Raw genomic sequence first — 16,489 nt, 5'->3', positions numbered from 1 at the left:
AGAATATGCAGATATTATTTATATGGTATGTATTTATTGTATGTTTGTATAATGTGTAGTCACATTTTTTTCTCTCTAATAAATTGCTTTTTCAGGGTATCTAGTAAAAGTCACTCATTCACAACCATTTACTGCATGTCCCTGGCATTGTGCTAAGGAGAAAGGTTATTGTGATGAATTAGACAGAAGTTCCTCGCTGTCTAATAGAAACTGCTTCCTCTTGTATAATTCACCATAACATAATAGAGAATTGTGCTCATAGTAAACAGTCAATTCATTTAATAAAAGTTGCCTAAAAATATCAGATTGAGACTTTGATGGTCCTTTATGAGGTAAAGGAATGTAAAATTTCAGGAGCCCATGAAAAGAGGCATCTGTGGACCCACCATGCTATGTCCTCTTGCATGTCCCTTTCTTTATCCTAGTCCCAATGTCACATGGTTCTGGGGCCTCATCTTCAGTGCTAGAGTTTCAAGGATTATGTGTACTTGGAGGGGACATCAGATTTTCTGGCAAGACAAGTCTTTAGTCTTGGCGCTGTCCCAGGTCAGCATTTTTCAAGAGTAGAGTCAACTTGGAAAAAGTGTCTATGTTGGGCCCTCTTCTTAAAAATTTTTATCTTATTCTACACTAATATTAATCAAATCTCCAGATAATTAAAAAAAAGAAGTAGAAGAAGAAGAGGAAACAGGAAAATTTTAAGAGAAGAATTCTTAGCTTCTCTCAGTGACCAAAACTTTATGTCTCTGTGGTGAAGTAGGCAAGCCTAATAAATACAAAAAAGTAGCAAAATGTTATTGTACAAAACATTCCCACCAGCTCAGAAAATGTGTTTCTAAATTAGTTACTCTATAAACTTTAATCAATGGTGGTGGCCTCTGAAAACCTTTTATCAAAAGCTTGGGAACCCATCTGACGACACAGATCTGTTTTCACTTCCACCTTCTAGACTTTTGTGTTCAGAATTAAATCTCACATCCCTTGGGGGTTGGAGAGACATGCTTTGGAACATTCTGGTTCCTTTACTTTTATAGTTGCTTTTGAGGGTGCTAAAGATGAATTGGAGTGCTGTTTAGCAATCTGTGAGGTTTCAACATCTTTGTAGAGCTCAGTAGGAATCTTGAAAAAACATTTTTTACAGCTTTGCTTTCAATTTAGGTTTTCTTACCTTCCTTTTTATGTTGTGATACTTGAAATTTTTGAAAGAAATAAATCATATAAATGATACCATTTTCATGAAATTCTAGTGCCAGAGGGATTTAGCATATTTCAGACATTTTACATTAATTCTTTTAATATACCCACATATGAAATAGGTTACATGTGTCATTGTTCTGCCCTTTTTGCAAATCAGAAGATTAAAGAATAGAATCCAGTCTTCTCATTTATTCTAGTAGAGAGCCCTACCACTGAAAAGGAAAAACAGAAAATCTAAATATCAGAAAAGCAAAAGCTCCACCATACTATATCTTGAACTTAAATATGTGTACTTCTCTCAGGTTATTCATGTGTGAAATATTTTTTTAAGTAGCCAATAAATCCTGTGGCTTCTAAAGTCAAGTTGAAAATTCTCCTTTGCAGTGTATTTGATTCAGGAGACAGATTCATCTTGTCAGCCTGTACTTGTTTTCTCTTATTGTGAATACAGTTTCTTGAGCCAACTAAAGATCTGAGTGGTATTATAGAAAATATGCCTGATTTTTTCACAGGCTTATGATTTACAAATAATTAGAGGTACACAGAATGAAATTCTCAAAACACATGTTTGGGCCTACTTAATATCTGTGTTTTTCCCAGGTAGACCCAAACTTCTATATATAAGATTGCTCATTGCCATTATAGGGTGATCAAATCCATAAACACCTACATTTCCCAAAATGAGCTGAAGCTGTTAGATGCTATCACATGGTACGTTTTCGAAGCACTTACCTTTTGAAGGAAGTAGTAGCATTTATTTATTTAGTCAGTCACTCATTCATCAACTATATCCTACCTTCTCCAAAAAGCCATTTGGAGAGTTCTTTGGGACCTCAGAAAAGTAACTCTACTTATTTTGTTCTAAAGTAAACCTCTAACCTTCCTACTTGGCCTTGCCTCTGTTCATGCTGTCCAGGGAAGCAGAAAACAGAATAAAGGGGAGAACAAGGTAGGGTGATTCACTTCATTGTATAGGGAAAAAAGCACCGGACTAGGAGTTAGAAGACCCATGTCTAGACTCATAGTCTTTAATCTCAAGAACGTCACTTCGTGCCACTTTTCCTCATTTTCATGATGTAATACCTTCCTATTTTTATATTATGAAGATTTGAGTTTATTATATTTATGGGGAAGTGAGGGTATATGACTGAATATTTAGAAAATTTTTGAAATTTAATGAGATGCTGTGAAAAAATTATAAGTATATAACATATCCCATACTATTTCTAATAAAATATCTATAAATATCAAATGAGATTATGTTTATGAAAGGATACTTAAAACAGCAAAGCTCAATTCTTACAATATTGATATTTTAATTAATATTTCTATCTCTTTGATTTCTTTTTCCTAATTACCTCAAATAAACTGAGTTTTGAGTTTATCACTTGGGCTGGCTGTGTTGATCACTTGGGCAATCCTGATTAAGGTAGATGCTAAAGACATACATATGGCTAAGACCTTGAGTTTAAGAACTTAACACTCCAGTTTACAATAGTTATTCCTGGGACTTAGCAGGCGCTCATTTTACGTTAGCTGAATGAGATAATGCTAGAGCATACTTCAAGATACAGTCACTTGACTGCCTGGAAACAGTACAGAGGTGCTGCCGCTGAATTTGGAGCAGGGATCGGAAGAGAGTATGTTAAGTGGAGGTTGGGAATAAGCACAACCAGTTTGAATGGATTCTTTTTTCCCTGTTTACCTCCAGTGATACTTAGGTTTCAAAGACTACATGCCATTTTGAACCTGAGAGCTGTGTACCTATGATACATTGTCAAAGAGTAGTAAGACATCATGTTTTTTGCTGTATTTTTAAAATACGGTTGACTTCCAAATATAGAACCTTTATTCCCACATTATTTATTAATCAAATTGCAATTAAGTTAAAATGGCCATTTAAAATACATTTTAAATTAAGTCATAATAATCAATATATCAAATTATTTTTCATGTATTGATAATGGAAATTTATTCCAAAAATCCCTTGAACTTTGATTGTTATACATCTCCCTTTACCCTATCCACTCCTCCCCTTCCCACACACCTGTTTTCCTGAATTTAAATTGCCATTCACATGAAAAGGACCCCCTTAACCTGTGCTCCGAGCATGGCATCTAACTGTAAGTTCGCTGCCAACTCAAAAAAGATTAGTAGTCTTAGATTCTATCTCAAAGTATTATATAGACCTTAAGGGTATGTACATGTGCATAAAAAATATTTTTTCTCAGAATGCAAATATCAGCCTAAATAAAAAAATTTAAATTACACAGACTAAGATATTCATAGCTCTACAGCTGTTAGAACAGCAATCTACCAGTCTTTAGACTTCTGAGGTGGTGGGGGGAGTAAAACCGATACATCTTACATCAGTTCCCTCAGAAAAGAACTATGTAGAAAGACAGCCTGCAGCATAGAGCTCATTACTTCTTGTGCAATCAGACCTTCCATTGTCTTCAGAGAGTGCTACTGCCTCACAGGCCTGGCCCCTTTAATGGATGAGCAGCTTCTAAAAAAGCATTGTGACACCCAGATGTAGAGTTCTTTGAAGCTATGCATCTGGGGAACCTTCATTTTGTTACAGTGCAAGGGTAATGTCAGAATTTCCTGGAGTCGGTCATCACAGGAAATTATCAGCAATTCATAGACTCCCTTTTACGTTTGCTTCAGCCTCTAGGGTAATCACAAAAGATTACAGTCTCCATTTCAGCTCTCATATCACTGAAATATCCTTTGCTGAGAGCATGATTGATTTCCAGAGGCCAGCTTTTAACCTCAGCTTTGGGAGGGCCAGTGGAACTGTAGTGGTTTGATAACTGCCAACAACTGATATTGTGATATTGTTCTATTGTGAGGCAGAAATTTGGTGATTCTTGACTAATTATACAAAGTCTTTTTAATAAAGTGGCATATCAACTTCTCGTGTTTTCAGGTGTATGTATTTCTCCGATTATAGTTAGTATTACAGGTTGTGGGGAGGCAGAAAGGTGAATAAAAATTTCAGATGAGTTTCATGAAGACTTTGAAGGGCCAAGCATCCTGATAGACTGAACTTCAGGAAAGAAAGCAGAATAATTCAGAAGTATTTTTGAAAATCTTTATAAGGAGTGGATAGATTGTAAATACAAATGATTTTTGCCCCTTAACAGCCTTTTTGTGAACGTTACTGAGAGACTTGACCTGTTTCATGACAACTTGCTATGTGGTTCACGTAGGTTTCTCTTCATTGTTTGATGAGGAATTCTTGGTGCCGTATCCATGGTCAACATAGATGAGCAAACTGGATGTGTTTTTAAGTTGGTGATTTCATTTGCTGTACTTATTTTTCTCTTACATATGTGTTACTCTATTCAGAACATATAGAGGCAGAGAGGGCTTTGCGTATATTTGCAATAAATTTGGTAAATGAAAATAGTTTTGCCTGGAAGTAACATATATTTGTAATTTCCTTACAAATTCAGAAGAAAAGACAATACAATTTAAACTACTTTTGGTTTGAACCATAGCCTCCTTGAAATCACGTGAGAATAATTATAAATCAAATGGACAAATGTTGAATGTCAAGCTGTACCATTAACAGAGCCTTACTCGATAAAGCAATTATCACTGCAGAAAGCAGAGGGAAGCACTCTATTAAAGCTCTTTATTTTACTTTACAACTATTGTATATTTTGTACACTATAAATACAGAGACAAATTTAAACGAAAAATGTTTTCCACTAAGAAGAGCTATTATGTTTACACATAGCTATTTATACAAAAGGGCAACAGCAAGATGAACAGATGACATAAAATATTTTTGCTATCAACTTTCCACAAAACCACTCAGGGACCACTTTCCTAGTTAAAGCCCTAAAATGTTAAGTGTGACAAGGTGAGCCTGTGAGGCGGAGAAGCAGTAGAATCAACACTGATACAGCTGTGACATCCTTGGGTGGGAATCAGGGACGGGGAAACAGATAACTATAGGATATCTAGTTAAAGAGGATATTTATTTATATATTTTTGTTTATTTATTTATTTTTGAGATGGAATCTCACTCTGTCACCCAGGCTGGAGGGCAGTGGCATGATCTCGGCTCACTGCATTTGGACCTCCCAGGTTCAAGCGATTCTCCTGTCTGCCTCCCCAGTAGCTGGGATTACAGGCGCCCACCACCACTCCCAGCTGATATTTGTATTTTTAGAAGAGATGGGATTTCGACAGGTTGGCAATGCTGATCTCGAACTCCTGACCTCAGGTGATCCACCCACCTCGGTCTCCCAAAGTGCTGGGATTACAGGCATGAGCCACTGCACCCAGACTAAAGAGGAGTTTTAGATTAAACAGTAAACAAATCATTTTTAATGTCAGTATGTGCCATGCAATGTTTGGCAACAAATAGTTTAAAAATTATTTGTTGTTTACCCCTAAAATTCCACTTTAACTGGACATCTTATATTATTACTTGCTAAATCTGGCAACCATAGAAGGAGATGTGGGTTCAGGTGTTACCAGAGGAGGCTCAAACAAGTCACTAAAATTCTCCAAATCTTTCTTCATTTTCAAGCTAGAAAGACTGAAATCAGGCTGGTAGATCTGGGGCCTGATCTACCTGCTTTCACCAGAACTCAGTTTCTAAAAACTGAGTTTTATTCTATTGAGTTTCCAGTTAGGATTTTGTTTGGGTGGGTGGGGAAGTTCTGGGGCTCAAACAAAAACAAATTTTTTTTTTTAAAGTTTGAAAATATACGTGATCCCTGACATTTTACCACTGTGTAATAGGTATGTGGCATGGGGAATTAAGAGCCCAAAATACTTAGGATTAGAACACCGTACATTTGTTACTTTGTCTAGAGCTTTACTAGTCCTCAATTGTCATGTTTCTTACTGAAAGGGTAAGAAATGTGTTGGCCCATATTTGGGAGAAAAATGCTTCGTTTCCACTTAGCTTTGCAAAATGAAGAAATATATTCAAACAGAAATATATTCAAAGGTCCAGGTTTCTCTTTTGCACTTCTTCCTGCCTGGTGGAGTCTTCTTTTCATCTTATGCCTTTTTAATTTGTGTCATGGACCTCAACATCAGGATATATCTGATTAGTTACTGAACAGCCTTTCAAACTTAGCTTTGACAGAATGGTTTTGAAAGGATGTCAGTTAATGCATGTGGCTGTTCAGGAGATGTATTGATTTTTAAATCAAGAAAGTGTATTACTCCTCTAGTCTCTTAGAAAGCCCTTGTAACATATTTTTAAGCTCGTTTACCAGAAAACAAGCAATCGTATCCTTATTTGGATTTGGAGATTTAGCACCAGTGTTTTTTTAAACTACATCTGTAAGTATCAGCAAGTATTCTTCAGTTACTTGTATACATTTTTTTCTCTCCTAAAAAATAAAGAATCCTATTTTATAAAAAGATATTTCTCAGATTTATTTTTGGCACTGAATTTTATGTTATGGAAATTTAATCTGAGGACAATTTTGGGGATTGTTTTCAAGTCACTATTTAAAAAGAAGACAAAAGGCCAAAAACTGATTACTGTCTTTTAGCTCAGATATTTGACCTGTCCTTCCAAACTTTGGGATGGATCTCTCTTCACGTGTGCTATGGAATAACCGTTTCTCATGACCTACCCTCAAATGAATCTCTATTTCATATTTTACACATCTACTGAAAAATTATTCTTTTAGTCTGTATTCCTGAAATATTTCTCATTTTATTTCACCCCAAGGAGATACAATACTAAATAAGCAAACAGCCAACCCATTTTATTTAGATTATCTTGGTGAATCTAGTTGCTGTTCCTATCACTTAGAATAGTATACTATAAGCAGTTTTGTTGGTATTTATCTTTGGGTGATAGAGTTTATTGTCAACTATGTAAGTCTTGAGCTATTCATTGTTGCTGTTAAAATATGAATATATCTCACTGAGAAGTATAAAGTATAAGTACTTTGAGGACAGTAACTTCTCCAAATACAAAACATATTGATAGTACTTATCATCATTTTATTTCTTCTTTTAGGCTACTAAAATTCACAATAGAGGTAAATTCTTATTAATTCCCTAAAAGATTTCCAGGTAGTTTTTCATTTTGCTTAAAACACCTATAATTTTTCTCATATTTTTCCAAAAGTGCATATACTAATATCATGTGAACTTTTTGTTATGCACGATCTTTGAAAGATGTTACAGATCTTTAAAATCTTATGTATACTTTGACCAAAAATTTGGGACATCAAATCTTGAAAATAAAATGAAAAACCCTATCAAGAACTTTCTTAGCATCCTGATGGAAAAATACCTGTCTCCCCTAATGACTTCCAGTCATAGCTAAGCATTTGCTTATTCAAGAATGGAAACAAACAAAAAAGCACAGAATTTTCTTAGAAGACATAATTCAGCTCATTACCTTAATGCTTTTTCCCTACATTGAAAACAGCAGTTGCAGTTGGGGTTGAGGGTGGTCTGGGCTTCTTTAATAAATCACATTAACCAACCAGATCTTTCAGTGTGCATTTAAAACCCGAATATGAATACCTATGTGATAGAATTTCAGTTATTTAGTTTACTCATTTAAAACTCAAATAGGAACATCAACGCCAAAAACATTGCTGGGTATTGTATGTTAGTGACTGTGAGGTATAAGTAAACACTTAAGTCCCATACCCATTTCAGAAATAAACTGAAAGTCTTATTTGTTAAACTGAACTTGTTGAAAAGCTCTTTGATGTGGCTTCTTAAATTACCCAGCAGCATAACTACAGCTTTGCTGCATCATTCTTGATCCCGGGCAGCATGGAAAATCACCAGGCATGCGGAGCTAGCCAGGAAAATGGAACATTTTACATTTGGACTGACCATATTTGTTACATACAAGGATCTACTGTGAGAGTTAGACATTCAGCTTCAGTCAGGTACCCAGGCCTAACCTTATGGCATCTTTTATTAACAAAATAACTTCTGTCTGAAAAAGAACTTAAGAATTTTTTTTTCTACTCAGAACAGTTTAAAAATTATCTGTCAAAAGCATTACTAGGTTTTCACTAAAGAGAGGGAGATGGTGAAATCACCCATTCATTTGCTTTTAGCTTTTTTACTTTTACCATTTGGTAACTCCTTATGGTTCTAAAAATGTAAAAGATGAAAAACATTATTTTGTTGTAATATCTTCAAAAACAACTCAGTGCTTAGACAACATACGTGTTTATTTTAAAGACAAAAGAAGTAACTCATGGTCATTTTGCTGTTCTCTCACCAAGTTCCAGACCAACCACACTGTACAGAAACCTGTTAGAAAGGTCTCCAGATGAAAGGTGTCTAGTACTTAGCACTCATCCTTAGATAACTTTCAAAATGCAGATTACTTTAGTTTACCCTTCTTCTTGGGATTGTGACGATGGTGGTAGCTCTGAGATCAGTTGTTGTCTTGCTACTTGGTAGTTGAAAAAAAAAGTCCTCTGCAGATATCTCACAGACTGACAGACTGTGTTGGGAGGAGCATGTCTCTTAGTCTACAGGTTTTACCAATTGTATGAGTCATACAATTCTGTATCAAATTCTCTAAATCATGGAAGAGTTTTTGTTGTTGTTGTTTTGTTTTGTGGGTTTTTTTTTTTTTTTTTGCATATTTGGTATGACTTTACATGTAAAAGTATCTAAATTACAGTGGGTATCAAGGCAACAAAAATGTGTTTTTAAAAATTCTTCATGGTAAAATATTGTTTCTTTCCCATTCTTCTATTTTATTTTTTTTCATGCTACTTACAATGCTCTGAAAAGATCCTATTTATTACTTTAGAGATTTGGGTCTGGGTCTTCCCAACTAGAATGTTGGATTTTTGAAAGCCTATTCTCCACTATATGTCCAGCTCCTAAAACAATGCATGATAGGTACTTAATAAACTTTTATTATATGAATAAAATTTCAAGAAAAATATAGTAAATATACGAACAAATTAGAAATCACGCATTTGTAAATGTGTAATATGTGGAAAAGGAGCAAAAATTCCTAAGGAGAGAACTGAATATTTAAAGTTGATATGAAACCCTTACCTCTGAAAGAATTGGACCTCTTATAACCAGTCATCTAGAAAAAGGACATTATTTTATGACAGAAACCCCAAAATAAAATGAAGATGAAATTTCTGCAAAAAAATGACCAGAAAATACAGAGTTTCATCTTCTTTTCAAAACAGATCTTCAAGATACATCACAGGATTTTTTTTTTTTCTTGACTTTAGTCAACCTTTCTGTCAATGGAATATACACTATTGTTTGGTAAATCCCAGAGCTTTTCAAAGGAAGCCTAACAATATGGAATTGGAGTGAAATATATCAAGCTTTCTAAATTCATATTTTAGAAAACAGAGGGAAAAAATGAAATACTATTCTGTACTCTACTCTGATAGGCTGTGTCATCTCTGGGCTGACTCCCTTGTGTTTTCTATCAGGAATATATACTGCCATTAAGCAGGCTCTAGAAAAGTGGGAAAAACTGAAATCCTGGGGTCCCACTTAATTTCGGCAGCTATTAGATGTTGCCAATAGTCAACCAGCCTCAAAATACTTAAAAGCCTGCAACATTTTGATAAAATAGTAGTAGTAGCAATAGTAATAAAGCTTTACTGGATCCAGGACTTAGATGTAATGTAACCTGTCTATTAGTTTCTGAAATATTTGTTGTGTTGTTATTGCCTTTATAACAGTTCTGAATGACTGGTTAACTTTCTGCTTGGGTAATTGTATCCCAGTGAAAGAGGGGCCCAGTTAATGTTGTTGCTTGCAAGCTACAACCAATATGTGGTTTCAGCAAACAGCTGGGAATTCTTGAGGAAACCATCACCCCAAACATTTGACCCTTGGTTTAATAAACAGTTTGTGGAGAGAGTGACATGCGATTCATCTTCCTTTCAGCAGAACTGATAGCATTCAGGTGGACCCTTGTTGGGGTGCCCTGGGTAGGAGAAGCAGTGTCAGCAAGGCAAGCCTCAACTTTTACACACTCCAGATGCAAACATGCAGATCCCATGGTAGCATGCACTCTCTGTGTAATGTTCCATGTGGTGTATTTTTTTTCTTTTTCTTTTTCTTTCTTTCTTTTTTTTTTTTTTTTTTTTTTTGAGACAGAGTTTTGCTCTTGTTGCCCAGGTTGGAGTGCCATGGGGTGATCGTGGCTCACCGCAACCTCCGCCTCCCTGGTTCAAGCGATTCTCCTGCCTCAGCCTCTTGAGTAGCTGGGATTACAGGCCCACACCACCATGCCTGGCTAATTTTATTTTTTTTTAGTAGAGACAGGGTTTCTCCATGTTGGTCAGGCTGGTCTCAAGCTCCCAACCTGAGGTGATCCACCTGCCTCAACCTCCCAAAGTGCTGGGATTACAGGCGTGAGCCGCCGCGCCTGGCCATGTGGTTTATTTTTAATGAAACTTCTGAATTGAAATCCAAAATAGTACAAAGTTCTATGGTTCCAGCCTGGAAAGCATGGTGAAACCCTGTCTCTACAAAAAATTAGCAGGGCATGGTGGCACGTAACCTGGAATCCCAGCTACCCAGAAGGCTGAGTTGGGAGAATCACTTGAGCCCGAGAGGCAGAGGTTGTAGTGACCCAGACTGAGCCACTGCATTCCAGCCTGGGTGACAGAGAGAGACACTGTATATTAAAAAAAAAAAAAAAATTCTATGGTTAAACTAGTGTTGCCAACAATATGCAATCCTTTGTATTTCTTGATCTTTAAGAGAAAAAAATTGTCTTTGTTATTGCTGTATCTATTTTCTTTCTATTCAAGTTTTCAAGGATTTTTGAAAATTACAACATCAACATAAAGGCATATGGTCAGAGTCTTTAACTGTGAAAGACAAAACCCATTTTAAAGTAACTTTAGAGAAATATTGCTCTTCGGTGACACAGCTATCACTTAAACATGTTGCTTCATGAGTATCTGAAGTTCTATTGAGACCCTATCGTCACATCCTTTCCCATAAGGCTGATATTGAAAAAGGAAGGGATAAAAAATAGTTATTCTTTTCGTACTAGTGTAATTCCATAATATCACAGTTTAAAAGTTGATACTTAGCCATACTTCCAGAAGCCCCAAAGTCACAAGGGTTTAGTAGCCGCGGTCTGCTTAGCAGCAAATCGAGGACAGGTGCAAATGATGACTGCCACTTGCAAACACGTAATCTCTAAATATTCCCAGGACTTTTTTTTTTTTCTCTGTGTGCAGACCCAATAGCTATAATGAGGAAAGAGGACAGGACAGCCCAAATTTTTATTTATGGCTTTCCTGAAGTTGCACAGGAAGAAATGGGCTTATCCTAAGAATATCAGAAATGGGTCAGAAAGAGAAAACCTAGACTCGCTTCTCCAGAAAACTTTTCCTTTAGCACCTTAGGTTTGTGTAGATAGCTACCTTCCAGGCTGCAGAAGTTCCAGGAATGCTCATCCATTCTTCTCCAAACTCATACCCTTTAGCAGTGCGATGCAATACACTCATGATTCCTGCAGTGTTGCTTTAGCAGGGAACAGTGTGGAGGGAGACTCCTACCTGTGTTTGAATGCCGACCTATGAACTTGAGGTTGATTCATTACGGAACCTCTCAAAACCTTTGATTCCTCATTTGTTAAAGGAGGATAATAATCATGTCTGCCTCATGTGATGATGGAGACTACAGGAGGTAATTCCTTAGTATAGTTCCCAGCAAATCTCAGTAAATCAAAGCTACTCTTATAATGATGTTTATTATTATTACACAGCTAGAAAAAAAGAAAAAGAAAATACCCCTGGGAGAGTAACACATGGATGTCACTGTCAGAGGGGAAAAAAAAGAAAGTATGAGTGGGGGAAGAGGAGACAGACCTTTTTGTGCCTCTCATGCCTCATTGTTTTGCCTAATGGCAGCTTCTTTTCCCAGCCTCCAATTAAGTAAAGTCTGTACTACCTTTTTCACTTTTTAAATTATGCCCTTTTTTGTGTGTTTTACTCATCTTCCTCTCCAGTCTGAGACAGCATCTAAAACATATTGGATCTCTAGAAATATTTGCTTGATGGCTGACTTTAATTTTTTTATTTTTTTATTTTTTATTTTTATTTTTATTTTTGTAGATGGCATCTCGCTCTGTCGCTCAGACTGGAGTGCAGTGGCGCCATCTCGGCTCACTGCAAGCTCCGCCACCCGGGTTCACACCATTTTCCTGCCTCAGCTCCCCGAGTATCTGGGACTACAGGCAGCCGCCACCACGTCCAGCTAATTTTTTTTTATTTTTAGTAGAGACCGGGTTTCACCTTTTTAGCCAGGATGGTCTTGATCTCCTGACCTCATGATCTGCCCGTCTCAGCCTCCCAAAGTGCTGGGATTACAGGCGTGAGCCACTGCGCCCGGCCGACTTTAAATTTTAAAAGTGAAGAACCTGGTTTCTATTTCTGTTTAATAGAAGAGCTACCAGGGCCTACTATACTGGATAAGTAATAAATGCTTACAAAATGCTTTTTAGAACATTGGTTAAAATAGATCATTAAGTTTAAGGTAAGATTTCCCCATTTTTACAAATAGTATGGGCTAGGCAAGGTGGCTCACGTCTGTAATCCAGCACTTTGAAAGGCTAAGGCAGGAGGATCACATGAGGCCAGAAGTTCAAGACCAGCCTGGGCAACATAGTGAGACCCTGTCTCTACACTAAATAAAACAAACAAAAAAAATTACTGGACACGGTGGCACATGCCTGTAGTCCTAGCTACTCGGGAGGCTGAAATGAGAGGATCATTTGATCCTATGAGTTTAAGGCTTCAGTCACGCCACTGCCCTCTAGACTGAGCAACACACTGAGTCTCTGAGAATAAAATAAATAGTATAGATAAAAGAAAGTCCTGTACAATTCTCGAGTGGTCTTTTTGTTTTGTAATGGGGGTGATGCCCAGTTCCCATCCCAGTGTTACCTGATGGCTAGTTAAATCCTTTTAAGACTCTTACAAGAATAGAACTCAAATTTCATGCCTCTTGAAAAGTATTGGGATAATTAAACAAGTTTACAATTCTATTTTCTCTGCCTAAAGTCCCATATAGCAAAATTTTCTAGAGTCTAAATATAATCTGGTATTATGTTAAGTTGCTTGAGCACACAGCCCCCATCTTAGATTCATCCTACCTTTAGTGAAGTGCTGCAGTATGTTTATTTTCCCTGTGTCTAGGTTTCACTTGCAGCTGCATATTTGCATATGACTTTTTACACTGTGGAGATGTAAATTACTTTTTGGTTTACCCAGAGAAAGTAATGCTCTTTTTAAAAAACTCACACAGATTTGTAGTCCTTGTAATCTTGAATACACCAAAAAAAAAAAAAGCTTGTTCTTATTTTGATATTGAAAATATAATAGATGGTGTGATAATGCCAGCTTCATTAATTTATTTTATAAGTACTACAATATAATTGTTAATTTGTCCGTACATGGCCTCCAATTACCTCCTCAATTCCTGGTAACAGCCACAACCTCATCTTTCATTTTTATTACCTAGCAGTTAATTGCACTAATAGGTCTTGCTTTTCATTTCTGCATGACTTTCATTAGAAAAAGTGGCAAGTGTTAACTTTTGCTGCATTTTAGTTAGTGTTTCAGGCTTTTTACTCAAAGAAAAGCAAGGAAAATGGGTTTTTTAAATTTTCATGTAATTATGCTTCCTAGACTCAAAATTCCAGATGACTGCTTCTAACTTTTACATTTTTTAGAAAAGAAGAGGCTTATTTGGGACCAATAAATTTTGCCAGGTAAGGAATATTGGTAGCTAGATGTATGTGGTAGGGTATTTTTTTTTCTTTAAAAAAGCATTTTTAGTATTTTTCCTAATGAATTATAATTTTCTAAATCCATAGACAGCTTTTTTTGCACAACGTGAACTAACATGAGCTAATTTGACTACTTAATAAGACATTTGTAAATGTAAAAGATATAAACATTTAAGAAATATTTTTGAAAGTACTTGTTCATTTTTAACAATCAAATGTCTGTGAAATGCCAAATGAATCTTTAAAAATGAGAATTCATTATGTGATTGTAATACCTCCAATAATTTTTGAGTGGTCTACACATGAAATCATTATGATACAGAAACATAGTTTTGACTATACTAAAATGAGTTACTTGCATTTATCACATTTTAAGATTTATGATAATGTTTTTATTAATCCTAAACTTTTTTTTCATCCTGAAACTTGGTGATAGAATAGAAGAATTATCATTGATTTAGTTACATGCATCTCATTATAACTACAGAGAACTGGCATTGCACTAACAGAGGAAAAAATTTAAGTTAACATAAACTAATATCATCGTTATTTTATCTAGCTTTTAGAGCATTGTACTAATGCTAAGAACAAAACTTGAGAATTTTACCACTTTATACTTTTTAAAAAGTATCTGAAAGCCTTCTTCATTACTGTCGCATTTGGATCCCATTGAAATGACTCGAGTATTTGTAGTTATTGCATCAGAGGGCAAATACTCAAAACATTAGTTTGACAGTGTCTGTTTCAAAATCAGATAAAGTGACAAGTGGGACATTCTTTTTTATTCCGGTTAAAGTCTCTATTCAACTAAATCATGTCCCCCAAAATGGCATTTAAATACAAAAATATAACTATAGAATTTTATGATAAACAGCAGAAGAAAAGAGATTTAGACTAGAAGAAAAAGTGAATCTTTTCCAGAAACCTTAAGGAAATACAGAATTAAGAGGAAAATGAAGAAAATCTGTTCCAAGTGAGACAGATGGGGGGTACAATATTGATACAATTAGTGATAAGTTATCCAAAGGATGAAAAGGCAGAAAGAGTTAATGATAAGTAGCAAAGAAGGTGTAAAAGAGCTGTGCTTATTTAGTTGATTTTATGAGAAAACTTAGGATTACATATATAAACTGGAGGAGCCAATTCTGGGAAGAGTTTCATGAAGGAACCTCCTCAGTCTGGTCTGCTTTTTAGAGAGCAGATGGATGGAAACTTGCCTACCTTTCTATGTGGAGTGCTCAGCCACAACTCACCTTTCAGGATGGAGAGCTCTCAGCCTTGGGGACACAAAGGCATATTTTCAGGCCAATGTGGTGCAAATGTGAGATTTCAGCAGAATAAAACTATTAGGGGCCAGGCACAGTGGCTCATGCCTGTAATCCCAGCACTTCGGGAGGCCAAAGCAGGCCGATCGCCTGAGGTCAGGAGTTCGAGACCAGCCTGGCCAACATGGTGAAGCCCCGTCTCTACTAAAAATACAAAAAAAAAGAGAGAGAGAGAGAAAAGAAAAGAAAAGAAAAAAACTAGCCAGGTGCGGTGGTGGGTGCCTATAATCCCAGCTACCCAGGAGGCTTAGGCAGGAGAATTGCTTGAACCCAGGAAGCAGAGGTTGTAGTGAACTGATATCGCACCACTGCACTCCAGCCTGGGCCACAGAGCAAGACTCTGCCTCAAAACAAAAACAAAAAGAAAAAAACTGTATTAGAAGTTATGTAAAAAATTATGTAGGCAGCTAACAATTTTTAAAACTTAATGGAAATATTTATATTCAAAGATCTTGCTGGAGCTGTCAATAGATATAGTAGTCTACTAAAATAGTCTACTAAGAACTTGAAACTAGATATTCATAAATGTATCTTTTGTCTTTCTGTGTTTAGGCATGGAAACAGCTAGGATATGTGGATTCACTTTGAGGAAAGTTTTAATTTTGATGTTAATTTCAATATATTTTTTGAAAAGAGTAATAAGAAAGTGTACATTAATTCTATGATTTATTGTTTAAATGTACTTTAATTTGATTTAAAGAAAAATATTAGTGTGTGGATATGGCAAAAAATAATGAAAATAGCATGCAGAAAACTGGTATTTAGGAAATAGTGATATAGTTTAATCCTATGTAGTTCACATTATCACCAGATGGGAAGTATTTTTCAGAGCCTGAGATCAGAAACTATCTCAATAAAATGCTCTTGTTTTATAAACTTTGCAAAACAGTGGGTTTTTTCACCCTGCCAAGATAAGTTAGCCTGTTTTATTTTTAAGCCTGCCTAAACTGATTCGCCATGTCTGGTAACTGTCAGAAAGTATAGTTTCCTATTTTGCAAATAGATAGATTAGATTTAAGTATTCGTGTTTGTGAATAAAATAAGAAAGTGAACTAGGAATTTATTTTCTGACCTTTTGAGATTTTATATCACATAGTTTTTTAAATTACCATTCTCATTGAATAAAATTTAATACAATCAATTATGACCTTCAACAGTATGAATCCCTAGATTTTCCAGTAATGATATGTTAGATTTAGTAGTT

General features: G+C 35.8%; 1 protein-coding gene across 10 annotated transcripts in view; it reads left to right on the top strand.

The window, feature by feature from the left end:
• The window catches only part of ZNF385B (zinc finger protein 385B), a 416,540-nt gene that overhangs the window by 321,284 nt on the left and 78,767 nt on the right, over nucleotides 1-16,489 (top strand). For 5 of the 10 annotated variants that reach the window (XM_028830892.2, XM_028830897.2, XM_077956604.1 and 2 more), the window contains one exon: nucleotides 13,904-13,942. The exons of the other annotated variants lie outside the window; for them this stretch is intronic. In XM_028830892.2, coding sequence (XP_028686725.1) covers nucleotides 13,904-13,942 — 39 coding nt within the window. The remainder of the gene's footprint in view (nucleotides 1-13,903; nucleotides 13,943-16,489) is intronic. 10 annotated transcript variants of the gene reach the window in all.

This window comes from Macaca mulatta, chromosome 12, assembly GCF_049350105.2.
Source record: "Macaca mulatta isolate MMU2019108-1 chromosome 12, T2T-MMU8v2.0, whole genome shotgun sequence".
Taxonomy (NCBI): domain Eukaryota; kingdom Metazoa; phylum Chordata; class Mammalia; order Primates; family Cercopithecidae; genus Macaca; species Macaca mulatta.
This window is presented reverse-complemented; position numbering and strand designations above follow the sequence as displayed.